The 27,788-nt window shown below is 37.5% G+C and overlaps 1 protein-coding gene across 9 annotated transcripts in view; it reads right to left on the bottom strand.

Annotated features, from left to right (window-relative positions):
• Positions 1-27,788, bottom strand: part of ANKRD28 (ankyrin repeat domain 28) — a 176,459-nt gene that overhangs the window by 15,409 nt on the left and 133,262 nt on the right. For 8 of the 9 annotated variants that reach the window (XM_066351829.1, XM_066351828.1, XM_066351831.1 and 5 more), the window contains 13 exons: positions 24,485-24,563; positions 23,279-23,393; positions 21,132-21,214; positions 18,756-18,819; positions 17,893-17,961; positions 15,641-15,781; positions 9,596-9,707; positions 8,691-8,717; positions 8,182-8,256; positions 5,215-5,416; positions 2,616-2,703; positions 2,260-2,377; positions 1,449-1,668 (listed from right to left, as the gene is read on the bottom strand). In XM_066351829.1, coding sequence (XP_066207926.1) covers positions 1,449-1,668; positions 2,260-2,377; positions 2,616-2,703; positions 5,215-5,416; positions 8,182-8,256; positions 8,691-8,717; positions 9,596-9,707; positions 15,641-15,781; positions 17,893-17,961; positions 18,756-18,819; positions 21,132-21,214; positions 23,279-23,393; positions 24,485-24,563 — 1,393 coding nt within the window. Of the gene's footprint in view, positions 1-1,448; positions 1,669-2,259; positions 2,378-2,615; positions 2,704-5,214; positions 5,417-8,181; positions 8,257-8,690; positions 8,718-9,595; positions 9,708-15,640; positions 15,782-17,892; positions 17,962-18,755; positions 18,820-21,131; positions 21,215-23,274; positions 23,394-24,484; positions 24,564-27,788 lie in introns of those variants that run through there. The other variant, XM_066351835.1, reaches the window with a different exon arrangement.

Genomic DNA, 27,788 nt, shown 5'->3' with positions numbered 1-27,788 from the left:
CAAAATGGATCCCAGTGAAAGAAGAATAAAACAGCATATTACAGAAAGAAGCCTCAACTTCTGGAAAGGCAGGCAGCTGAATTTTAGAACAGATATTATACTAAATTTTTTTAAGTAAGTGGATATTTATGTAAAAAGAAAATTTATATTCTCTCTACCTTTTGAGGGAAAATTGTGAGAATTGTGAACTAGCTTTGTAGCTCTACTCTCACAACGAACCTTAATTTGAATGCTACACTAAAATTCAAAACTCTCCCTGCCGCATGACCCTGCTCAAGCCCTAAGCCCAAACTTTGACAGGATTGGTGTTTATACTGTACATTATGTACCTGAGTGTTTTTTTAACACGATCACATCTATGGCCCCACACACAGAAAAAGTTAATACCTCTCAATATGCTTCATTACTTAAATTATTTTAATTAGTGACAACTCACCAGCCCACTCCATTTTAAACATCTGTAACTTAAAAAACAGCTTTATACTTCTCTGAGAACCTTTAATGAGCCTGACTGTAAAAGGACTAACAGTAACTGTTAGCCTCTGGGAAGCTAAAAGGAAGTCTGTTCTAACCATGCAGCAAAGTTAAACCATGAAAGTTTGTCCCCAAGTTTCTGAAGTACCTACGTTTATGATATGCTAGGATATTATTCCCATAAAATTTTGAGCATATATGTTAGTTGCTATAAGGATCTAATTTTGCCATGTGCTCAGAAAGTACACATAGATTTCAGCTTAGAATGTGATGCATTTTCATTGGAAAAGTTTCTCCTACTTTTGTCAGTTTTTTCCTAAAATAAGTACATTTAGAGAGTAAAAGAACAATCAAAATATAAGCATATACTGGAAATAAAATGATAAGAGTATCTTAAAATGCAAAATACTTGAAGCAAAGGTCTAAGAAAGATCTCAAACAGTGGTAAACATCTTTGGCAATTAGTGTCTTCACTTTAGCACAAGGAATAGGAGTAACCTATGACTACACAGAATATTCCCAGGCTTCCTACTAATCTTTTTTTTTTTTACAGAGACAGACGGACAGACAGATGGGAATGGAGAGAGATGAGAAGCATCAATCATCAGTATTTCATTGCGACACCTTAGTTGTTCATTGATTGCTTTCTCATATGTGCCTTGACCGTGAGCCTTCAGCAGACTGAGTAACCCCTTGCTCAAGCCAGCGACCTTGGGTCCAAGCTGGTGAGCTTTTGCTCAAACCAGATGAGCCCGCGCTCAAGCTGGCGACCTCGGGGTCTTGAACCTGGGTCTTCCGCATCCCAGTCCGACGCTCTATCCACTGCGCCACCACCTGGTCAGGTCCTACTAATCTTAAACTTTCAGTTTACCTTATAAATATGTCATTTTCACCAATCTCAGAAAGTTATAGTTAGTTGTCCCTGCTTGGTACATAACAGACAATTAATGTAAGATTGTATCTGTATACTTAACCGTTGTAGCAAGCCCAGTGAAGTGCTGTATACCCATGATTGTCTGCTGTGGCTGGACTTGTGTCCACAGATGCCGCTGACTGCAAAAGGGCTCCAAGAACACCGATGTGTCCGCAGGCTGCCGACAAGTGTATAGGTGTCCGGCCCCGACTATCCCGAAATAAGCACTTAGCACCATGTTGAAGTAATGCATCTACACATTCTTCGTGGCCTGTAACTGCCTGAAAGAAAAAGTGTTTGCATGTGGTTGAATATATTATGTTGCTTGCATACTACATGCCAAGTATAGCTAATTTAAAAAGTTTTAATTCCATGTTTTTAAAGTCCATATTCCCCATATCTTTTCACCAATCAAGAAAGACATTTATAATTTTTGAATAATTTAGTATTTTTATTGGAAGTGACTTAGGTAAAGCAGTAACTTTATCAAAATATAAGTAGTATAAAAAACAGAAAGAAAGGAAATCACACTTCAATAAAAATAATGACACTTCAAAAGTGAAAAAGTTAGTAAGACAAAGACAAAAACGTTTAAGAAAATAGATGTGATAATGTAAAAATGTACAGGTGATGTTAACTCTACTCAAGTTTTTAGAGTTTAAAAATCCCCCCCCCCCAATATTACTATTCTCTGAATTAAGTTGTGCTTTGTGGTTGTTTCAAATTGGCATTCAAAAATTAAGATACTGAAGGAAACAGAAGAGATTATTTGGTAAAAATTTAATGAAGAAAAGCAAACACGGCTTAATTCGGTTTTAGGGGAGCGGAGGTTATAAGGACGGTGTGGGAGGGAGCGGGATGCCCCTGCTTACCCCTCTGTGCAGCGCCGTCCTTCCCCACTTATCTTTGGCATCCACGTTTGCGCCTTTGTTCAGCAGTGAGTAAACACAGTCTGTGTGCCCGTTGAGAACAGACAGCATCAGAGGAGTCCTAAGAACAACAGGGGCAGGGTCGGTGTCACCACTTCAGATCGCACTCGACGAAAAACAAAGCGTGCTCTCCTGCTTTCTAAATGTGCATTTTTGTGATGCAACTTTATACTTAAATTAAAAAAACTGTATTTGATGTTACTCAGTTTACATACTATGGCAGGCTCACTAAAATAGGGGCAAAAATATAAAGATGAACAAACATCTTAAAAAATAACTTAAAAATGATTAAAACTTACTGTCCATTTCCATCTTGAATATCTACAGCATTCTGTGGTTCTGCATTTCCTATTAGTAGTCGTAAGCATTCTGAATGACCATTTGTTGCTGTAAAGTGATAGTTAAAAATTACAGTAATTATATAGAATAAAATAAAAAATGTCCACCTCAGAGCACACTTCCTAGATATAATTTTGGGATGGTTTCATATAATTTAATAGGCAAGAAAGAAAAATATCTATAGATATAAAGAAGGTTTCTATTGTCCTTGCTGGTAAAACTGAATATAGATTGCTCATGGCCACACCCATGCCTCATTATCTGCCATGCTAATAGAACGATAGTTTTATTGAGCTCTCTTATGGTGGCAATGTGGTCAGGGAGGGTGGACTGCCTCCAGCCAAGGGACAAAATCATGATTAGACCAAGTCAATCACAACAACTCTCTCCTTTGCCAGTGACTGGTGTCAAGGTTGAGTACTGGTGCAATTCTGACCACTGAGATGTTAAATCTAGAGGGCTTCTGGGAAATATTTTTATTCTGGATAATAAACGTCCTCCTTTTCTCATGATTTTTGATGTAATCCTGTAAAGAAGCAGCAGCCATTTGCGACATGAGTGCGAAGGCAAGAAGACACACATAATCTTTCAGCGTCTGACACATCTGCTGACACCAACCTGAAGCTGACTCTCTCTGGATTTTATGTGAGACTCAAGTTTTAAACACTTAGGCCACCTTTCAGGTGGGTACTATAAAAGAATTACAGTTCACTTCCAGGAAAAAACATCTGTGTCCTTTTCATGACTTATGAGCGAGATGCTCCTGTATGAGAAGATCTACAAATTTGAAAGGCATCTAAAGGCCTGGCCTGTGGTGGCGCAGTGGGTCAAGTGTCGACCTGGAACACTGAGGTCGCCGGTTTGAAACCCTGGGCTTGCCTGGTCAAGGCACATATGGGAGTTGATGCTTCCTGCTCCTCCTTCCTTCTCTCTCTGTCTCTATCTCTCTGTCTCTCCTCTCTAAAATGAATAACAATTTTTTTAAAAAGGCATATATAGAACACCAAGGCTTGCAATTACTGAAAAATAGGGATTCATAGTAACCTGTAGTTCTTACAGAGTACATGAATGACATTGGCCACTTCTGAGAAACTGGCTAATGTATTGGTTCAGTATTTATCTATTAAGAGTGCAAACACTCCATGAAAAGCTTTAAATTAACTCTGCAAATAAACTGTATTTATAATTTTTCAAGTTGTAGAATGATATGTTTACCTGAAACCTATGTATTCTTATTGATCAATGGAATGTCATCCCATTAAATTTAATTTCTAAAAAAAAAACACCAGACATATTCAACTCCTTATTTTTTAATTTTTTAAATTCATATTTAGGTAGGAGAGAGAGAGAGAGAGAAGGAGGGAGGAGCAGAAGCATCAACTCCCATATGTGCCTTGATCAGGCAAACCCAGGGTTTCGAACCAGCGACCTCAGGGTTCCAGGTTGATGCTCCATCCACTGCACCACCAGGAAGGTCAGGCAACTTCCTATTTTTTGGAATAAGACAACAGAAAATGATAGCATTCTGATCGTTTATTCTAACCATACAGCAGCTTATATTCATACATTTATTAAGAGTTTTAATCCATTATTAAAATGTCTTTGAGCCCTGCCAGAATATCTAGTAATTTTTTATTTTTAAAAAAGATTTATTGATTTCTAGAGAGAGAAGAGGGAGAGAGAGAAAGGGTAGGATAGAGGAGTAGGAAGCATCAACTCATAATAGCTGCTTCTCATATATGCCTTGGGCAAACCCAGGGATTCAAACTGTTGACCTCAGCATTCCAAGTTGATGCTTTATCTACTGTGCCATCAGAGGCCTGATAATTTCTGAAACACTACTCTGGTGCAACAGGTAGTTTTACCTATAGTCTTCTAAAATGCAAGTTTGCCAAAAGACTAGAAGTAAAGTCCAACAGTAAAATGTGCCCTTAAGGATCACTCTATAAAAACCGACTAAGTGAAATGAACCTAGCCATATAAAGACAGCCTACTGAGGATAAGAAAAATACTTGGTTAGGATTTCTTTAAGTATACCAATCTTGGTCATTTAAAATAAATACTGCCTTGTAGTAATTCCTGCAGAGAGCTGTGAACCTGCATCTGCTAGTGATACACAGATGGTACCAAGTCATCACAATGACATGGTTACATGCCTTTGCATTTTCACACAACTGCAACATCATAAAATCACATCATAGAGTAGTTCTTGCATAAAGCAAGTATTTTATAACTAAGTAAATGTTTAATGCAGTAAGCTGGTATAGCAAGTCAAAATATTCATCAATTGTTAAACAAAAATACATACCAATCTAAAATAACTTCCATCAAAAACCAAAATCTATTGCATTGTTTTGCTGATAAAGTACTTCAGAAGTTGGACTTACATAAATCCAATTTCTAAGGTAGATAATGATTTTACCATTAGAATATGGTAAAATAGAAAGTACTAGTGGGGAGAAATGGACAGAAAGACAAAGCTGAAAAGTCAAATTGCAAAAGAAAAGAGTATCAGACATAAAGTGGTAAAAATAAAATCATTTATAATATTTGACATACCTGCTGCATGTATAGGTGTTCTCTTCAAAATGTAATCTTTCACTAAGATTGAGGCTCCCTGATTAATGAGTACATCCACACATTCAACATGGCCCTTAAATGCTGCAAGATCTAAGGGCGTTCTTCCACTACTATTTCTCACATCAAGATCTAACAAAGACTGTACCAACACTTCCAGTGCTTGATGGTGACCATGATAGGCCTAGGAATAAGTAAAAATATAAATTAAAAATAAATACATATTTAGACTAACTTTCCAGATACTTTAGACCACATAAAGAAGTGAGCAAACTTGTCACATTATTATATTTTAGGTAAACCAGTTTCTGTATTGAGCATTCAGAATATTAACCCATAAATTCTTAAACAGTCATATAACAGGCTACAGTGTTAGGGAATGGGTATTCTGTAAATAAGAAAAATTCAAATGACAAGTGATCTTTTCATAAGTCCATGTCTGGTTCATGGCAAACATTCAATGGATATGTGACACCGATTCAACTAAAAGTTTTCAAACTAAGCCTATGATTTCAAAGTTCGTGTTTTTAATCATAGTTCAGTGCTCTACTTAACTCCCTGATAAAAATCTCACTATACTTAAATTATAGAGACAGCCAGCAACTGATGTTAAGCTAACACTTGAGTCTTCTGGTGTCTCAAATTAAAATGACTACCTCTACACGTAATATGCCATATCTCAAAAATAAACATTTCTTTTAGCACAAACATACTTAGCTCGAGCCCTGTATGAATAAGTGTCACATGCCAAGCATTGTCCTAGCTCTACAACAAAGTAAGAAGACTGAAAGGCGTGTCAGATTGAAGCCCTGCTTTTTACAGTCTGATAACAGGGCTTTCCAGGTAATTCATTTAAAAAACCAGCATGGCAACTGAACATTTATTATTCTCATTGGACTAGATGCTGAGCAAGGCAGAAAGCAGTAACAAGACACAGATCTGTTCTCTCTAGTTCACTCAAATTGCCACTTTGTAGCAAAGGGATTTTCATAAGTTATTTTTTGATACCATTCACACCTACAGATCAGCTGGTAGGTAAATGGTCACACATGAATTTTTTCCCTGGTAACTGAAAAACAAAATTCTACCATGCTTGAGCTAAATCTCACTTGCTCCTAAGGTTAGAAGAGGGCGCCACACTGCATCAAAGGGCAGTACATATAGTCCTTTCTTGTGGAAAACATCAGGAAGTACCTGCAGGAAGTAAAGTTGCTCTAGGCCTTACTGATCTCTTTGATGTTTCTGACTATCTCAAAGATTAAAGTAACTGGAAATCACTGAACTCTACTGTTTTAGGATCACATCTAATCTTGATCCTCAATACCAGGTCAGTGGAATTATGCTTCTAAAAGAATGAACTTTGAGAGAAACAGTATATGCAGAAGATAGTATAAAAAGAAGAGAGCCATGATGATTTGCCACAGGGGTTCTTCCCTTCGAATGTCCTTGATGAGGACTAAGACTAGGAACTTGTGTGCCTAGCATGTGTGAAGACAGGAACAAGACCAGTTTCGTTACGCCTCAAGTCACTGTGCTCGTACAGCATCAAGCTGTCCAGGATTAGACGAGTTTGGAAAGAAAGAGATCACTTCAAGTAATTTCTGAAAACTTCCTAGAAATAGATACAAAATGCAGAAGTGGTGGTATAATCACATTTCATTGAGCCTAATTACTAAATTACAATTGTTCTCATTTCAGTTTAAAACACTATTTAGCACACACGTTCATAGAAGCAGTATTCACAATAGCCATAAAGTAAAAAACTAGTATAAAAATACTATACTTTTTCAGATAATATATTTAAAACTTGGCAAAGTGCTTTAGATGATTTAAAGTACTCAAGAAATGACAGGGCCATTATTTTAAGAATGATGATGATGATGATGATGATGCAGGAAGCACTGCCTAGTCTTCTGCTCGGACTTCATTTCTCGCCACCACTAGTAAAACGGCTCTTTTCTCCTTGCTGGCTTTGGCCCTCTGGATGACTTACTGATAACACAAGTCCGGAGAGCAGGTGCATATTTCTAAAGACCCAAAGGGCAAGGAAGCAAAAAGCTTCAGCATGCACTCTTAGTTGTTTAGAACATGGTAGGAAGTCAAGGGAAGAAGAAAGCAGAAAAGTCAATGTACATGTGTCAGTGCTAGAAAATATGCAAGGAGAATACTAAGATAAAAATAATAGTCTATGTGAAAAGAAAAATTAAACTGATCACTGAACTTGGAGTGATACACTTAATACCCTATAAGCATTTTACTATACTTAAAATCAGAGGTGTCTCTCAAATAGCTAGTGACAGTACCTAAGTCTCCTGATTCTCAAAGTTTCTAACCTTCTATCACTGTAACATGCTTTGTTTCAAAAATAAATTCTTTCTTCCGCACAGAAAATAGACTGTGCTCTGCCTGCAATTTCTAAGGTAATTCATTCCCATCATATTTGATTTAAATAGTCATTTGCTCTCCAAACTCCCTCCTCTTAGAGAGTGACATTAAGAGGAAAAATTCAGAGGCACCCTAAGCTAAAGGGGACACAGAGCACACAGACAAATCCTATAGCATAAGCAACTGAGGACCAGTGAATACATACCTAGTTAGCATAGCAAGATCACAAATTAAGCAAAAAGTCAAAGAAATACTGCAGAAATTATATAGCTCTTCTACCATGTGCTTGGCAAGTTAGAAGCCATTCCATTATGACAGTGCTTTTTAAAATTCACATCACATTCTTTTCTTAGAGTAGGCCTTGGGGGAAGACCAAAGAACATTTAAAACAAAACAAAACATCAAAGTATATTCAAGGATTCTCTGAATAAGAAGTTCTTAAAGTTTTAATTCCACGATCATCATTACATGGACCACAACTTGTGGGTACAAGTTTGAGTCAACAGAGACATGAGATATTTTCAGTAAACCAGCTATCAAGTTGGCTGTGAAGGCAGTACTCACAGCCAAGTGCAAAGGGCTTATTGTTGCTCTATTGTCTGAATCACTCAGCATGTCTGTTCCCGAGGTTTCCATTAACTGAGAAAGAAAAGCATTTAAATGTCAGAAATGATGTTTTTAGATATACAACAGCAGTAATTCCTGCTCCCTTCCCCCTAAATTAAAATCCATTTTAGAGTATGCCTTGATGCTTGAATAAGAATGTAAAAATCTCAGCTCATTATATCATAAAAACTAAACTGCAGGCTTATGGAACAGATCATCCTGAAACTGCGGTAAGGACCCCAGACTAAGAGTTTTGAGGGAGGCCTAGAAATTAAGAATTTGAGGAAAATGCTATTTAAGTATTGCCAAGTAGGAACTCCTCCCGAACCCCCCCCCCCCATACATGATTTCTGTTACTATCTTTGTTCTCAGGAATGTGTAGAACAGGCCACAGCTCTAGTAAGAGCAAATAAATAACTATAATAGTCTGAATAGTGGGGGGGGGGGGGGAGCAGACTAATACTTACAACATCTAAAGGAGTTTCACTTGCAATCTGAAATAAAATTTAAAATAAAAATATTTAGTTTAGGAAGTAGTCACATGTATAAAAGATAAATGTTAACTACAGGTCTTTATTTACATAAGACTTTGTTAAATTCCATTATAAACCAGTGCTGCCCTTACCTCCCAAATAAGCAATTGTATAATCTAATAGACCACAAATCTAGATACATGGACCTCAGATTTTAGTCTAAGGATACCACAGTAACCTAAGGAAATATTTTTTATTTCTGTAGCAGGGTTCTAAATGCTATTTTAAATATGTCAACCTCCTTTTTCTATCTTTTATGGCCACTCTCCTTGAATTTTATTTCCACTTGAAGGGAAGCAATGTTTAATATAATTTATAAGATAAATCTAAATAAACAAACCTTTAACTTGAAGCATCTGTTACCCAACACCTGAGACTTTTAACCTACCCAATCAAATGGGGTGAATGGTGTATATATTCAAGAATGAGACCACAGTTGAATCAAGTTCCTTTGCGGAAGTAGAGTCTCCCTTATCAGGAGGGACTGCTAAAAGAATAGGCCTTTCAGAGTTCTCTAAGTACTGCAGGAATCTTCCTGCAATAGGGACATTTACTTCTGAATTAAGACATAAATACATTTCTTTAGAAACATCTGGAAAACACTATTTAAAGGGGCATGGGAAGTAAGTGTTACACAGATATCAGGTAATATAAGGGAAGAAAATAAGTAGCCTGTCCACATGTAATTTTATCCTTTATTTTTGAAAGGGAAAAGACAATGACAGGTATCTTACTGAGGAAAGTTTGAATTTGTTTACAGGTCCATTTATTATCATTTTCATTAAATTACTAGAACATAAACTCACATCCGTCCTTCCACAAGAACTCTGGAATCTTACCAGCTGAAGACACAGATGGTGACCATAAGCAGCTGAGTAATGTACTGCGTTGTATCCTTGCTTGTCCCGGATCCCTGGATTTGCATCATTTCTTAGTAAGTATTCCAGGCACCTATTGTAGAAATAACAGTCACAATTCTAAATCCTGAGTTTTAATGAGTGATAAGAATAGAGACAAAATAAAAATGGATGTTTTTTTGACATCTGAGTGATGTAAAAGCATAAATACACCTATACTATATAAATTGTCACTTGAATGACATTGACTGTAAATATCATAAAAATACAAATAAAATGTTCCTAAGAGAATCTTCTTTATTTAAAGCGAACCCTCCAAAACCTGTCAGAAAGTGCAATACACCTAAGGGCCGTATTGATTTTTTTTTTTTTCTTCTTCTTTTCTGAAGCTGGAAATGGGGACAGACAGTCAGACAGACTCCCGCATGCGCCCGACCGGGATCCACCCGGCACGCCCACCAGGGGCGATGCTCTGCCCACCAGGGGGCGATGCTCTGCCCCTCCGGGGCATCGCTGTGCCGCGACCAGAGCCACTCTAGCGCCTGGGGCAGAGGCCAAGGAGCCATCCCCAGCGCCCGGGCCATCTTTGCTCCAATGGAGCCTTGGCTGCGGGAGGGGAAGAGAGAGACAGAGAGGAAGGAGGGGGGGGGGGTGGAGAAGCAAATGGGCGCTTCTCCTATGTGCCCTGGCCGGGAATCAAACCCGGGTCCCCCGCACGCCAGGCCAACGCTCTACCGCTGAGCCAACCGGCCAGGGCCGTATTGATTTTTCAGGAGCCATCATATAGTATGTGTATAAAAATATGTGCACATAATGACTGTTCTTTTTAAAGACAATCCTTATTTTTTTAATGCCAAAATGCTTAAATTCCTTTAGATCTCTTAGAAATTATTTGCAGATATATATTTATTACAATAGCCTTAGTGGTAGTAAGTGTTCATTCTTTTAAGTGGTATTTTGATATTTATGTACAGCTAAAATTATTGACAAACAACATGGTAAATTGGGTACCACAATGATTAAAAAATCCAAATCTGGCCTGACCTGTGGTGGTGCAGTGGCTAAAGCATCAACCTGGAACACTGAGGTCGCCGGTTCAAAACCCTGGGCTTGCCTGGTCAAGGCACATACGGGAGTTGATGCTTCCTGCTCTGCCCCTCACCCTTTTCTCTCCCCCCCTCTCTAAAATGAATATATAAAATAAAAAAAAATCCAATTGGACTTTTCTTTTTAAAATTTAGTGAGAAGAGAGGAGGCAGAGACAGACTCCTGCATGAGCCCAAACCAGGATCCACTTGCAAGCCCACTAGGGGGCGAAGCTCTGCCCATCTGGAGCCCTTGGTCCGTTGCAACCGAAGCCCTTTTTTAGCGCCTAAGGCGGAGGCCATGGAGCCATCCTCAGTGCCCGGGACCAACTAGCTCTAATCGAGCCATGCCTGCAGGAGGGTAGGAGGAGAGAGAAAGAAAGAGAGAGGCACGAGGAGTGGAACAGGAGACGGGCGCTTGTCCTGTGTGCCCTGACCAGGAATTAAACCTGGGACATCCACATTCCAGGCTGACACTCTACCACTGAGCCAACCCATCAGGGCTCAAATCTGACTTCTAAAGCAACAAGACTTGTGTTTTCTGGTGTTCACAGACCAAAGCTCTGAGGCACCTCAGGAAATGTTTCAGGCAGATTGCAAGCTCTGTATATGATCTTCACAGGTGCCTAACTCAGAAGTCATGCTCCCTGGGGTGGAGAAAAGATCTGCAGGACTAGAGGACAGCCTCACTGCTTTACAGGCACAGACATTTCACTCGGGGCATATCTTCTGATCTTGACTCAAGTTCCCTAGCTATGAGTGATAAAACAGGAATGGTTCACCTTACTGATACCTGAACACAAGACAGTCTATCAGAGGAAAGAACTATTTTAAGATAACTTGCTGATACATGAGTACTATAAAAAAAAAAAAAAGATTTATTTAAGGAAAGCAAAACAAGCAGATAAGTTCATGTTTACTTTCTAAAGTAGAAGGGTATGTCTCAAAGCATTATTTACAGTGACTAGTTCAGGGTTTACAAGCACTAAATGGTTTGAAATGATTTAACTGTTATACATGTGGTAGTTTCTATCAAATCACATTATTTCTCTAATTTTTTTTTACGTTCACATTACTCAGATGATCGGTCTGTAAGGAAACAAAGACTGAGTTGATTTATAGGGATAAAATTCCTTCTACTGGCATGGCTTTTAGATTTCACTAAGTAATTTCATAACTACATTGTGAAATAAGCGTTATCTGCAACAAATGAAAAAACTGCTAATACTCAGAAAAATAAAAAAGTTGCTCCAAATCTTTTATCTAGAATATGGTGAAGCAAGGATCAGACCTCACGCCTTCTCTTCATTAGTGTTCTTTCCACACTACCAAATGCTTTCGCACAAAGGTTAATGACTCAGAGTGATACTTTAACCTGGGTGCTTATAAAACACTGAACCATAAAACGACTTGATCTTGAAAATCTGGACCTCACTTTTAATTTGAAAATGAGGTGGAGGGAAGAGAATCTATCCTGACTTATCTTATTGACTGTAAGTTAGCACATCTTCATTTTATAAAACTCAAAAAATTAAGAAATGAAGACTTTCTACAATCTCTCTCCTCTCCCCTAAAATAAATTATGTATGCAAAATCTGGAGGAATATTTATGATTATATAGCTAAGTAATAAACTATACTTACTGTTAAAATTTATCTTCATTTAATTTGTTAGACAAATTAAGTATTCCCATCCCAATTAAACACATAATTTAAATCAGAGTACATTTCAAATCATTTAAGTTTGTCCTATTCTTCCTCTACCACCCATGAACTTCTAATACTTTGAGATCCAGTGCAAGTTCAAACTAATTCTAACCATGTGTCCCATGGGTAAGGACCACTCAACCAAAGGCCGGGGATGTGACATTGTCACCAGAGGCCCTCCTTCTCCTCACTCTCCCCCATTACAATGTACAATAAAGTCAGTTCTCATCAAAAAACAAAACCAAACAAAAAAGTCAAAGTTTAAAAAATTAATCTTACAGGAAGATTATAAAGTGACAGGTACTATTTATTATAAGCAATTCAGATAGTCTATACCTCATAGAGCCATGAGTTAGATCAGATTATTACCCCACTTCACAGATGAAACGGACACAAGGAGGTTAGGTAGCTTGCCCAAGGCCCCACAAGTGGCAGAAGCTATATCAAATCTACTGTCATCTTATGCAACTAGATAAAATCAGTTTAACAAGGCTGCTGAATATAAAGTCCTATAAAAAATAGAATGTATTTCTCTTTATCACAACAAATGGAAATCTAAAGATATTTTGGTAATAAAAATATCAAATATTTAGGAACAAATCAAAGGATTATAAAACTTCTAAACAAAAACTATATAACTTCATTTATATAAAGTTCAAAACAGACAATAAACCATGCTATTTAGAAGTCAAATATCTCATTTTTGTGAAAAATGCCAACTATTACCATAAAAGTAGATTTCAGTGAAACATAAACACATTTCTAAGCAATTATATGAATATAGAAAAGACTACAGGAAGATATATACCAATTCTTTAACTTTGATTAGACTGTGAGGGACATATTCTAAAATATAACCAGCTTTCCCTCAGGATGCTGACGGGAAGTTCGTAAACAATCATTAAAAAAACAAACCAACAAACACACATTACTCAATAATAGCAACTTGAAGTCATGGGGAATTTGTTTCTTCTCTTAGAAAATGTTTCACTCTTACTTTGACAAATAATGAGTTATGTCAGATTATCTTATTATCCAACCTATTCTTGAGAATTAAATCTTTGGAACTTAGAAAAATAAATCAATGCTTTAATGCTACTATTTAAGTTTCCAAAACAATCACTTATTGAAAGGATGGCTCTGGTATTAAAATGATTACTGAGGCTTATAGTTTCCAGAAGCTTCCCTGGGCACAAATCACTGAGTCAATGAACGATGGCATTAGACAGGACTTTTGAGATATAGATACTTTCAAGATAAGAAACAGAGGCTCTAAGAAACAGTGCTAGATGGTTTTATACATAGCATCTCATTTAGTTTTCCTCACAATTCTAAGAAGTAGGTTTCATTCTAATTTTACATGTAAAAAAGTTTTTTTGCTTGTTCAGGCTCAAAAACATGTAATATGGAGACCTCAAGATTTAAACTGAGGCTTTTGGATCCCAAAGCTCATGTTCTTTCTAGTACATCAGACTGCCTGCTGTTGATACTAAGAATTAAGGGTTTAAATCACCAAAATGGCTTTAGGCGACCCCTGTGTTTTGGTCGTTCGACCCCCGCCGGGGTCGCGACCCACAGGTTGAGAACCGCTGGTTTAAATAATAACTATCACTAGCCTATTGCTCAAAACAGTTTATATTAGGTGTGAAAACTATTTAATTCACTGTAGTACTAGTACACTTCTACAAAAAAATAAACTGGCTTAAAATAATACCATAATCTCAAACAGTATGAGTTGAACATTGTTACTTTGTTTTTGTATAAGAATTTGGGTTTATGGCAATTGTCTAAGTACAGAAGGACTATAAGGTAACCTGTGTTGGTGACCTCTCAGTGAAATTTATGTATAATAGATGCTGAGTGATATACCCAATACAACCAGTCCGTGCAACTGTGGTAAAGAGCTATCATTGGTGATAACAGTCATTTAGGTATAACCCATTTTAAAACAATCTAGAAATCAAATCCTGAATTTATAAAATTTATAAGGATAATGTACTTAACCCAAGTTTACCAAAATATATTCTAATTTATAAAGTCTTCATCACAGATTTTCTTAAATATACTTCAAATAATTTAACTTCTCCCCCAAATATATCTATATCTGACTATTCTGGTATACATAAATTGTAGTGATATATTCCACTAACAGAAAATACATTTTACTAGTGCCTTCAACATTAGAATTTTAGCAAATAATCCAACATAACGAAGTATTATAGAAACAGCTTTAAAATTAGTTATAGAGTTTTAACAAATTGACATTAGTGGATAATACCATCAAATAATGCTTTTTATTTTGAGGGCAATAGTAAATATTAAAAACGAGAGAGGGTTCTATGTTAAAGGCAATTTCCCTGAGGTGTAAAATCTTTCCCCAGAAACCATTATTTGTTTTCCCGAAGGGTGTTTTCACTCTTCACTGACCCGGACACCTGGGGAATGCCACAAACATGGAAGATCTCTCCTCTGTTTCCAGTGAGTTTATTTTCTTTCAAGGTGACAACATAAAGGGGCGGGCAAAAGTAGGCTGAAAGTTGTGAGTACATGAAACACAGAGTCTATTAGTAAGGCACTATAAAATGGGTCTGACCAACTTTAGCTGAATATTAATTACAGAATAATTTATATATATGTATATATCTCATTGTTCTCATTCAGTTATTTCTGGCTGTTACTTACTCCATTATCCAATTTACTTATTTAAACAATATTTAATACCAGCTATGTGCCAGGTTCTGCCAGTTCAACAACTCCTCTTTTGGATACAAACTTAGAAGAATGCCTTGCAAATACGAACTCTCTCCCTCTGAAGGACAGTGATATTCTGATCTCTGCCCAATATTCTGATAGCATTGTTCATTATCTCTTCTCATTCTCTTTCCCTACACTATACTCAAGGTTGAGTACTTTGAGACATCCGATGGAAAACACATGGAGGTGATAGTAAGATGCGCTTTTGGCAGGGAGGACAAGAAGAGACCTTTATTTTTTTTCCTATCAATTCAGTCAACAGGAAGGTTATTGAATAGAAATAGGTAAAAAATAACTATGATTACAGAATAATTATTAAACCAATTTATTTCCCACATAAGAGACTTAGAGAAAGATAATCAACAACAAAAAGTACAAAAAGGAAACATTACTTTGCAATAAAAATAGCCATCCATATGGAAGACACCGGTGTCCAGGAACACAGAAACGATAACCCTTCACTCTCACCACATGCTACTTACTTGCCATCTGTGTCTGATGTAGCTGCATAGTGCAGGGGTGTGCATCCTCTTTCATCAAGGTCATTCACACTGGCTCCTGATCCCACAAGAGCAAACAGGCACTGGTAATTGCAGTTGGCAGCAGCATAGTGCAGTGGAGATCTTTTGCGCCCAATATAAGAAAAATAGAAGTCAAGGACAGAGGAGTAAACAAGAGCACCATGGATGGACTCTCCCTACTTCACTCAGTTACAAATACTATAAAGTGAGCCTGAGACTGTTTTTTTGTCATAAACTAAGTCTTTTTGGAGGGCTGGCCAGAAAGCTAAGGAGGGGAAAAGTTAGGCAGCAGAAAACCTCTATGAATAGATAAATTAGAAACGCAATGAAATGATTTCATGGTCTCTAGACAGTACCAATTCCAGTCTTTTGAGTGAATTACAGACCCCCTTCCTGTTCCATTTAGAAATTTGGCAACTTTCATTTTAACAAAGCTTCCTCTATACTAACAAATAGCTACTAATTATTGTTCACCGAGAGTCAATTTTATTTGATCCTAAATTGTTTATTCCGATTGTTGTTGAATAATTCAGTAAAACATTACATAAATCGATGAAACAATGCTTCACAGTACAGGGGTAGCAACTTCTGTTTTTGTTTCGGAAGAGGAATAAAAGGAAAAAGAAAATACAGGGATATTAAAAAGAATGCTCAGTTACATCCACTATCTGGTAGAGCTGCAAAGAAATACCAGATCTTCGAAGCAGAAATTGCATAGTTTTGAAGACTGTTCATTATTCAAAAGAGTTAGAGCACTGTTTTAATTTCTAAAGACTGAATATTCATAGCCTATTTCTTTCCAGTTACTGAAAGGAAACAGAATGTTACTAAATTTAGGTGTCCCTGCCTCTGGCTTACAAAACTATAATTCCATGACTTTTCATTAAAAAAAAAAAAAAGAAGAAAAAGCATATAGAAAAGTAAAATTTAGTCCACTCTTCATAGTATAATTTTTTCTAAAACACCAAATGAAACAATAGTAAAATATTATTTACTTTCTTTGGGTAATGGTATAGTATAGTAATAGTATTATTAAAAAAATGCAATTAACCCTGAATTACTTTTGAGCTTCTATACTCAGAATGGGCTTCAGATGCTCTATTTGCAGTATAGAATGCTTCAAGTGTTACAAATCAACTAATAGAAGATGGATTCAAGTATAACATAAAAGCTAATTCACTATAAAAATTTTGCATTCCAAAGCCAAACAAAGTGATTTTTGATTTTGCAGGTCATTAGCTCCTTCCATTAGCAGGTTTATGAGAACAGTCTGATCCTCAAAGTAATTAGAAAATCAGATGGTAGTTTTTTTTTCTTATATGAATTTCTTGAGTCCCTACCATATATATAATTCTACTACTTCTGCACTGGCCTAATCACATTTCCTTCTTACATACCCACCCTTTTGGTCACATACTCTTTGATACAATTTTCAGACTCCTGACATATAATTTTGCTCATATTGACATCTCTATTTTTCAAACTAATTCAAACTGCCTTCAATCCTTATTTATGTGGTTCTAACACACTGTGGGGCAACTCCTACTCTAAGTAACGTAGTAGATGATGGCTTTCAGCACTGCTATGACAAATGCTAGTACTAATGAGGCCTGGTTTGAACACTGAGTATGAGGCCTGGCTGAGTGACTACAGAGGGACTCAGTCATTTCATGGGTGCTTTCTCACAGGTCACCCTCAGGGAGTGTATGTGGATATGCTGGCATGCGTATATGTGTATGTGGGGAGTTACAGGAAAGGAGAAAGAAAAATTGCACAAAACTCATCATTTCTTCCTGCCTTCTAGGGCTCTGTCACCAAACACAGGCAGTACACTTTCTAACAAAGGAATGACTTGCGGGAAAAGAGAGTTGTACCACTGAGTTCTTGAAGGTACCATGGATATTTTACATTTCCAAGGCCACGTATGGGAGGGGAAGGTGAAGGAGGAGGAGGAAGGATAGATATAAGAGGTACAGAAGTGCTTATAATATCAAGTTGTGGCTGACAGCATGGGGCTGTGGCGGGGGCTCAGGTGGGAGAAGATCACAGGAAGGAAGGAATATTTAGAAGTTAATGACTTACCTGGGCCTCTTAATGAATCAGATCACAATGCAAAAGCTGCTGAATTGTTAATTCTTAGGTTAGAAAGGCAAGGAAGTCATTAAGTAAATAACACTAAATAGGCTCTATTGAAGAACTGTATCATACCTTACCTCCCAAATTTGTCCTTTTTGTTGAAGTCTGCACCAGTGTTCAGCAGAAGGTTTAGGCACTCTAAATTCCTATTCGGGAAAAACATGGAAGATATAAACAGGCTATCATCATTTTTCCCATAAAATTATGATTTAAGACCCCAAACACCTTCTGAAAGAGTATTAGTACTACTTAGAATTCTTCCAATGGGCCGTGCCCGGTTGGCTCAGCGGTAGAGCGTCAGCCTGGCGTGCGGGGGACCCGGGTTCAATTCCCGGCCAGGGCACATAGGAGAAGCGCCCATTTGCTTCTCCACCCCCCCCCCCCTCCTTCCTCTCTGTCTCTCTCTTCCCCTCCTGCAGCCAAGGCTCCATTGGAGCAAGGATGGCCCGGGCGCTGGGGATGGCTCCTTGGCCTCTGCCCCAGGCGCTAGAGTGGCTCTGGTCGCGGCAGAGCGAAGCCCCAGAGGGGCAGAGCATCGCCCCCTGGTGGGCAGAGCGTTGCCCCTGGTGGGCGTGCCGGGTGGATCCCGGTCGGGCGCATGCGGGAGTCTGTCTCTCCCGTTTCCACCTTCAGAAAGGAAAAAGAAAAAAAAAAAAAAAGAATTCTCCCAATGTTTCAGTGCTTTCACTGGGGGAAATATATTTTTCATTTACTCAAAAATAATTTTCTTTTATGAAAAGCAATACTCCTTTTGTAGGTTTGTTCTGTCTCTCCCATTCACAACTTATGACTTAGGTGGACAAAGATTAAAACAAGTGATTTCTATCTACTACTCTGGACCGTCTTCTCCCAAACCACTCTGTTTTCTATTTTGTGGTAGTCTGGAACTAATAAAGAGAAAACCCGCCATAACCAGCTAGTAAATACTTTGTTAACATACCCTCCAGCTGCAGCTGCATGGAGACAAGTCCTACCGAAATCATCTGGGGTATCTATATCAAATCCTATAGGAATGAATACATTTTATATTATACACTACTATAGATAAGTTACTTTATATTATAGTATCATGTCAAAAAATGTCAAGAGTCACACCCTCCAATCTCAAACAAAACTATGAATTATTTTGTTTTGAAAGTAGTTTATTGAAAATACATTATAGACAGGTGAAAAAACAACAAAACTATAGACACCTGAAACTAACATAAAATTGTATGTCAACTGTAATTGAAAAATAATTTTTACATAAAAATATAAAAGAAAAAAACCGATAGGATACAACGGCATATAATTCAGCCATAAAGTATTGATAATGTTACAACATGGATGAGCCTGGGGAATATTTCGCTAAGTGAGAAAAATCTGTCACAGAAACCCACGTCTTGGGTGATTCCATTTCTGTGAACTGTCTAGAACAGCAAAATTTATAAAGACAGAACGTATAGTAGATTAGTAGCTGCTTAAGACTATAGGAGGGAAGAAATGGGGAATTACTGCTAAAGGCATTTATTTTCTTTTAGGGGGAAATAAAAATGTTCTAAAACCAAATGCAGTGATGGTTACACACTTCAGAGAATATTCTAAAAAACAATGAATTGTTAACTTGTGTGATATGTGAATTATGTCTTAATAAAGTTTTTTCAAAAAAATCATAGGTGCTTTGCTACCTATGAATTATTATTAACACCAAGAAGAGATTTTAGAATTTTCTTTCATGGATAATTGGGTATATGTACACTTGTGGACACATATGTGCTTTAAAAACTCGAAACACAACTCAAGAATTATCATTTAAGAATAACTCTGAAGTGTCGGTCTCACAATGTTAGTTTTAACCGAAACTTCCCCATAAATCTTTCAATAATCACGAGTATTAATACACAAAATCTGTTCAACTTTAACACTAAGAAATAAAATACCATGTAAGATCAGTTAAATCTTACGTATTTAGTAATTCTATACATTTAATAAGGACCACAGCTGTGTAGTAATATTTATAGAAAGCTATTGATTCTGTTTTGTTTCAAACTGACTATAAGATAGTAATTAGATGCCATAAATCATTTCACAAACCTAGAAGAAGTTGTAGGATGGCTGTCAGCTCTTAAAAGAAGCACACAAAAGGAGATATTTTGTTTCTAGACAAAGGGGACAATCCCAGAAGACCACCATTCAATGAAGAGAAGATGCTCCACAAATACTCCACATCCCATTCCCCACTAACAGAGAGAAAGAAATCACTGGAAAAATAAAACCTTTCCCAGAAACGAAGAGAAAATTAATCTTCAAATTAAAAGGCCCAACACTTTCTTTGTGTATGGTCAAAACGCTTAAATGTGTATATTAATATTTAGTATGCAAATTTCAAGGTTGAAAACTAAATAACAGTAAGTATAAGTGATATTTAAGATGCTTTTTAGGGAGATGTTGAGGGGAATATGGGATGCATTTGGGGCAACACTAGAATCTATGTAAACACAATAAATTAAAATCAATAATAGCCTGACCAGGCGGTGGCACAATGGATAGAGTGTCGGACTGAGATGTGGAGGACCCAGGTCCGAGACGTCGAGGTTGCCAGCTTGAGCGCGGGCTCATCTGATTTGAGCAAAAGCTCACCAGCTTGGACCCAAGGTCGCTGGCTCGAGCAAGGGGTTACTTGGTCTGCTGAAGGCCCGTGGTCAAGGCACATATGAGAAAGCAATCAATGAACAACTAAGGTGTTGTAACGCGCAATGAAAAACTAATGGTTGATGCTTCTCATCTCTCCGTTCCTGTCTGTCTGTCCCTGTCTATCCCTCTCTCTGACTCTATGTCTCTGTGGGACATAAAAATGAGACTCAGAGACATGGACAAGAGTGTGGGGGGGAGGAGTGGGAGGGGGTTGGGGGAGGGGAGGGGCACAAAGAAAACCAGTTAGAAGGTGATGGAAGACAACTGGACTTTGGGTGATGGGAATGCAGCATAATCAAATGTCAAAATAACCTAGAGATGTTTTCTCTGAACATATGTACCCTGATTTATCAATGTCACCTCATTAAAATTAATTAAAAAAAAATCAATAATAAAAAAAGATGCTTTTTTACTTAAGTAAATATGCTGAAGAACTTTAAAAAATTTTTATTGAATTTATTGGGGTGATATTGGTTAATAAAATTATATAAGTTTCAGGTGGAACCCAATATTTTCTAAGAGGGGTTAATAAATGATTTACAGTTGAAGATATCTATGTAATCTGGGAAGAACAGAATAAAGAAACTGTATGAAAATAGGGGGTGGGGAAACAGAAGAGTCAGTTTGAAAAGGTTCTACTTACCAGAGGATAGAAGTTTCCTGCAGCAATCTGAAAACCCACTTAAGGCTGCCAGATGGAGGGGGAACATTCCATGTATGCCCCGCCTGAGAAAAAAGGACAATATCCTCATTACCATATTAAGAAAAATACAATAATTTAAATAAATACCAAGAAACTACATAGTGAAAAGATAGATGAATCAAAACCTTAATACTCTGAAGAGCAATTTGACAAAAGTTTGATGGTGGCCATAACTAGTTATCCAGCAATTTTCCTCAGTTGTTTTTCACGTGCAGCAAGCACTATGCCAGGGGTCCCCAAACTACGGCCCGCGGGCTACATGTGGCCCCCTGAGGCCATTTATCCGGCCCCTGCCACACTTCCGGAAGGGGCACCTCTTTCATTGGTGGTTAATGAGACGAGCACAGGATGCATCCTGGAATACTGTATGTGGTGGCGCTGCAAAGCGCAGCGTTGCTCACGTACAGTACTACTTCCGGTGACGTGGGACGCATGCGTCACGGCTCCGGAAGCGCATCATATCACTTGTTATGGCTAGCAGTGACAAATATGGAACTGGACATTGACCATCTCATTAGCCAAAAGCAGGCCCATAGTTCCCACTGAAATACTGGTCAGTTTGTTGATTTAAATTTACTTGTTCTTTATTTTAAATATTGTATTTGTTCCCGTTTTGTTTTTTTACTTAAAAATAAGATATGTGCAGTGTGCATAGGGATTTGTTCATAGTTTTTTTTATAGTCAGGCCCTCCAGTGGTCTGAGGGACAGTGAACTGGCCCCCTGTGTAAAAAGTTTGGGGACCCCTGCACTATGCCATTATGAACTTTGTTGGGGCGGGCGGCGGTGGCAAGAGGTGGCTGTCCTGTGCTGGGTTCAGCCCTGCCCATGTGCTCTACCTACACTAGATGTCAGTGACATCTTTCTACCGAAATTATGACAATCAAAAATGTCTCTGCACATTTGCCTAGAGTACAAAATCCATTCTTCCTGCCTCACCATTGAGATCATTACAAGGCAGTTCACTGCAATCTTTTTTTTTTTTTTTTTTGGATTTTTCTGAAGCTGGAAACGGGGAGAGACAGCCAGACAGACTCCTGCATGCGCCCCACCGGGATCCACCCAGCACGCCCACCAGGGGCGACCAGAGCCACTCTAGCGCGTGGGGCAGAGGCCAAGGAGCCATCCCCAGCACCCGGGCCATCTTTGCTCCAATGGAGCCTTGGCTGCGGGAGGGGAAGAGAGAGACAGAGAGGAAGGAGAGGGGGAGGGGTGGAGAAGCAAATGGGCGCTTCTCCTGTGTGCCCTGGCCGGGAATCGAACCCGGGTCCCCCGCACGCCAGGCCGACGCTCTTCTGCTGAGCCAACCGGCCAGGGCCCACTTCAATCATTTTTGTAACAGCAAAAAATTGAGAGCAACTTATGTTTGTAAATAAGGTGAGCAAATTGTGAAATTTTTATATAACACAGCAAGAGATATAAAAAAGTCCAAATTTATATCTGGCTAAATCAACTTCACATATAAAAAAAGTATACAGATGCTTATCATTTATAGAAAGTTTAAAATACACTGATAAATGTAACAGAATTATAAAAACATGCACAGAAATGCTAAACATCAATTTAAGTGTTTGTATCTGCAGAGCATCCAGGAGAATCCATCTTTCAAACAAAACCTTACAGTGAAATTTTTAACATATAAAACAGATAAAAGTGAGCTGTTCTGACCAAAGTAGGGGACAAGGGTCCTTTGTGGCAGCTACCACGAAATCCCTAAACTCTGCGGCAGAAAGGAGGAAAGACTACCTAGAGATAGTATTACTCGGATGAAAAGTATTCAGTATATAAACTTTTTTGGGTCTTTTATTTACTTTTAGATTACAAATAAACAGGACACAAAAATTAAAATCTCTAAGCAAAACTGCATAATATAGAAAGAACTGGGGTTAAAAAAATATAAAAGTACTCTATGCTGGCTGGTTACCAAATGAAATTGTACATCATAAACACAAAATAGAGAAAGAAAACTCCAGCAATGAGTATAATATTGAGGACAAAACCCAAATTTCCACTGGAAATATTTAGGAAACTGCAGTTCACTGTCTTCTGTTTCCCTGTCACAGCTATGGACACCTTGGTAAGTACTTACTTTGCAGTGTCAGCACCACTTGTAATAAGAGTGTTGATTAGCAGCTCATGGCCGTACCTTGCTGCTATGTGCAAAGGGGTGTTTCCATTCTTATCCTCACAGTCAATTACAGCTCCTGCAATCAAGGACATTTTATCAGACACTAGACTACAAAGATCAAGACAAATCCATTACACGAGAAGCAAGATAAAGCGCTGTTCAAAGCACAACTAATGGATATAGCAATTTAACTAGATTTCATTCATACTTAGTACATACTGGTCCAGGCTCTGGACTTAACAGATTTCATAATTAAGGGTTCTGAGGTCCATTAAGTTTGAAAACCACTGTATTAAACATGTTCTTTAGAACAAGACTTTTTAGAGTGTTAATGTACACACTCTCTGTGTCACCAAAAATACTGCATGCAATGCTTCACAAAGTATTTGATCATGAACCTGTTCTATTCTTCCCCTCCAAAACCATTAACAGCTACTATATTGAGGACTACTAACAGTTTCTGGGAACATGGCTTGTAAAACAATGCTTTCAAAATTCGTTATATTTAATAGTTTAACTTGACTACTATTACTTCAAATGCAAAAGAATACACGTTCAGAAAATAAATGAAAATCCTAAAAATAGTTCAAAATTTTCAAAAGGGGAAAAAAGATATTTGCAACAGTTTTGTGTGTACATACACACACACACACACACACACACACACACACACACACACACTCTGCAGTGGAAAGGCAGAGTATTTTCTTCAGCAATGTTTTTAAAAAAGTCAACACTGGCCTGACCTGTGGTGGCGCAGTGGATAAAGCGTCAACCTGGAAATGCTGAGGTTGCCGGTTCAAAACCCTGGGCTTGCCTGGTCAAGGCACATATGGGAGTTGATTCTTCCTGCTCCTCCCCCCTTCTCTCTCTCCCTCTCTCTCTCTCTTTCCCCCCTCTCTATAATGAATAAATAAAATCTTAAAAAAAAAAGTCAGCACTAACTAGTAGAGAAATTGTATTTATAACCCACGGAAAAACAATAAATTTAAATGAAAAAGAATTATGTAAGATACACATACATGGCATTTTATATTATTTGATTTTCATGAGATCTGATATCAAATACTAAAAATATAGACTGCTATGACAATTCCCCAATACCATTCACTTTGTGGATGTTTTTACTACACTTAAGAAAAAAAAACAAACAGAAATACTTTTTACCACTCTGGATAATGGTTTGTGATCTGGAGAATCTACCGTGGAGGGCAGTCATGTGCAGTGGGGTTTTCCCATCTTTACTCTGAAATAATCAAACAAAAGAAATTTAAAATTATTTTCCTGTTCATAATATGTAATCCTTGGTTTTAGTTGGAATATCCTCTTGTATATTTATTTTGTATAGTTATTACTCAAGCATTAAGTTTAATTGAAGACTATGGAGATAAAACAGTTCAAAATTATGAACTATTTTCTTAGCATGTATATCATAAAGCACATATATAAAAATAATCAATGCCTAAAGTTTACAAAAAGCTCTGCATGGTAGGTACAGGGTAATCTTAACGTCATTCCTATTTTATAGGCGGGGAAACTACAGCACGGGATATTAAATGACTCAACCAAGTCACATAATCAGGAGTAGTACACAGCCAGGATGTGCTTCCCACAATTCAGAAATTTCACATTGCTATAATTCTTTCATTTTAAAAATGGTGACTACTTCCTCAAGTAAGGTGATTCATTATCATCACATTATATATTAAATATTTATGTAAATGATACTGTATTAAAAAAACAGAAAATCTAACTTTCACCTTTTAGGACAGTATCATAGAATGTGTAAGAGCTAATGATATAGGTAAGTCTCCACTATTCCATGACACATAATATTTAATACACAAAGATGATTTTAGCTCAGTCACTATAAAATGGGTCTCATAGAGACTAAAAAAAGACCCACAAAAGCATTTTAATAAAAGGATCCCAGTTTGTACTTTCTTTTCAAAATGGTCCTTATATGACATTAATCTTTTACCTACAAACATTTTTTACAAACCTAAAAAAAGCAAACAAAAACTAAACTGTAGTAAAAATTGATTTCATAAAATGATAAAGTTTGAAAGATAAAATTATACCTAATATCTATAGATATAGTAAGCACTAGATTCCCGGCAGTTTTAAAATACTTTACATAGTAGTTATTTACTCCTCACAACCTTATTAACCCTGTTTCATAGGCCCTGGGGTTAAGTAATGTAACCAGGTCTAATAGATAATAGGTGGTGAAGTTCTTTACTATAAGCACGTAGGTGGCATTGGATTAATATTTTTACTCGGTACATACTGATAATAAAAAGTATTCTAAATACAGTATAGCAAAGGAAAAAGAGATTTGTTAAAAAATTCCTTTGTCACGTGTAAAATTCACCACTGAGTTTTCTAAATCATTAAGGAGGTAACTTCAAATAGGACTTCTGGTTTGACCAATATACTGGTAAATGAGCTTATTGTAGGACTGATTCTCATTATTACATTTCAAAAGAAAACAGAGACTTAAAAATAATCACAGATACAGGAGTCAGCTAAAAAAAAATGTGTGTGTAGCCCTGGCCGGTTGGCTCAGCGGTAGAGCGTCGGCCTAGCGTGCGGAGGACCTGGGTTCGATTCCCGGCCAGGGCACACAGGAGAAGCGCCCATTTGCTTCTCCACCCCTCCGCCGCGCCTTCCTCTCTGTCTCTCTCTTCCCCTCCCGCAGCCAAGGCTCCATTGGAGCAAAGATGGCCCGGGCGCTGGGGATGGCTCTGTGGCCTCTGCCTCAGGCGCTAGAGTGGCTCTGGTCGCAACATGGCGACGCCCAGGATGGGCAGAGCATCGCCCCTGGTGGGCATGCCGGGTGGATCCCGGTCGGGCGCATGCGGGAGTCTGTCTGACTGTCTCTCCCTGTTTCCAGCTTCAGAAAAATGCAAAAAAAAAAAAAAAAAAAAAGGTAAAAAAAAAAAAAAATGTGTGTGTATTACTAGGCCTTTGAAGAAACAAGTAACAAATGCCCCCCACCCAAGATAATTTTCTGGATCCTGATTATCCAAACAGCAAGAATTCTGCAAATCAAAATAGGCAGTTCAAATTTATTATGAATTAATTTTTAGTAATTATTTAAACTGTTACAAATACTTGAGTAGATGATTTATTTGAGAACTGAAAGCTTCTCAAAATAACAGGGGTTCTTTATACCTCATGCCCTTTCCTTCCTTGGGTGATATGCATAACTTTTGTCCCTTAGCTGAGAATGGGCAGTGACCTAATTATAGACGACCATGCTGCCTCTACAGCTGTCAGAGTGGGTCTGTGGCACCATGAAAGGCTTCTCTAAAGTTAAGGGGTAAAAATATGGGCTCCTTTCTCTATCAGTCTGAAAGATACTGGCTCGTCACATCTACAAAAAGCAGCTAAAATCTTATGCAATTAAAGGTCTAAAAGTCATTTTTTTAAGCTGAAATATTTTTACTCATCATAAATGGTTCAATTTTGTGGGGGTTTCTTTCTATACCATAAGATATGGTCTGGTAAATGCTCAAACACAGAAGCAACCAGTGAAAGCATTTTGGAAAATCTATAATAATGATTATACAATAAGCTCCAGAATTTTCAGATATTTTAAAAATTCAAATGCTCACCCCTGAAGAAAAATAAAAACAACTCACAGACACAGACAACAGTATGGTGATTACAAGAGGGATGAGGGGGGCAGAGGATGTTATAGAGGAATAAATGGCGATGGAAGGAGACTTGACTTGGGACAGTGAATACACAATACAGTAATACAATATATTGGTGATGTATTACAGAATTGTACACCTGAAACCTATATAATTTTATTAATCAATATTACCCCAATAATTCAATAAAAAATAAATATATAAATAAAATTCAAATGCTCATTCCTGAAAGTGATTGTGACCAAAAAAATTAAAATGCAACTACTTCTTATATGTCACACATAGATAACGGTCTTTTCATTTTTTTAACACTGTAAAAAAATTCAAAGCAGAAAACTTGAAAGAATATTCCAGTGAACACCCATACACATGCCACTGAGATTGTTTTCTACCATTTTACTATATGTTCGTTATTACACAACAATCTCTCCATCCATTCATCCATCCATATATCATCTAATTATTTGATACTTTTCAAAGTTAGTTGCAGATATCACTACATATTACCTCTAAAAGCTTTGGTGTACTATAAATAACTAGGATTCAACATCTGTTTGGTTACCTTCTAAGGGAAAATTTACACTCCATGAAACACACACATCTTCACTGTTCCACTTCATGCCCCTTTTCATCGATCCCTCCTCTCAGAGGCAACAACTCTCTGGGTTATTATTTTTTTTACTAAAGCATCTGGAACCCCATATAAATGTAATTCTGTCTGTTCTAGACCTTATAGAAATGGAAACAGTGTATATAGGCTTATGTAAGACTTCATTTAACATATTTTAAAGGTTCACCTATGTTCTTTT

This window comes from Saccopteryx leptura, chromosome 10 (genome assembly GCF_036850995.1).
Source record: "Saccopteryx leptura isolate mSacLep1 chromosome 10, mSacLep1_pri_phased_curated, whole genome shotgun sequence".
Classification (NCBI taxonomy): Eukaryota; Metazoa; Chordata; class Mammalia; order Chiroptera; family Emballonuridae; genus Saccopteryx; species Saccopteryx leptura.
The sequence above is the reverse complement of the archived record's forward strand: the minus strand, read 5'-3'. Positions and strand labels throughout refer to the sequence as shown.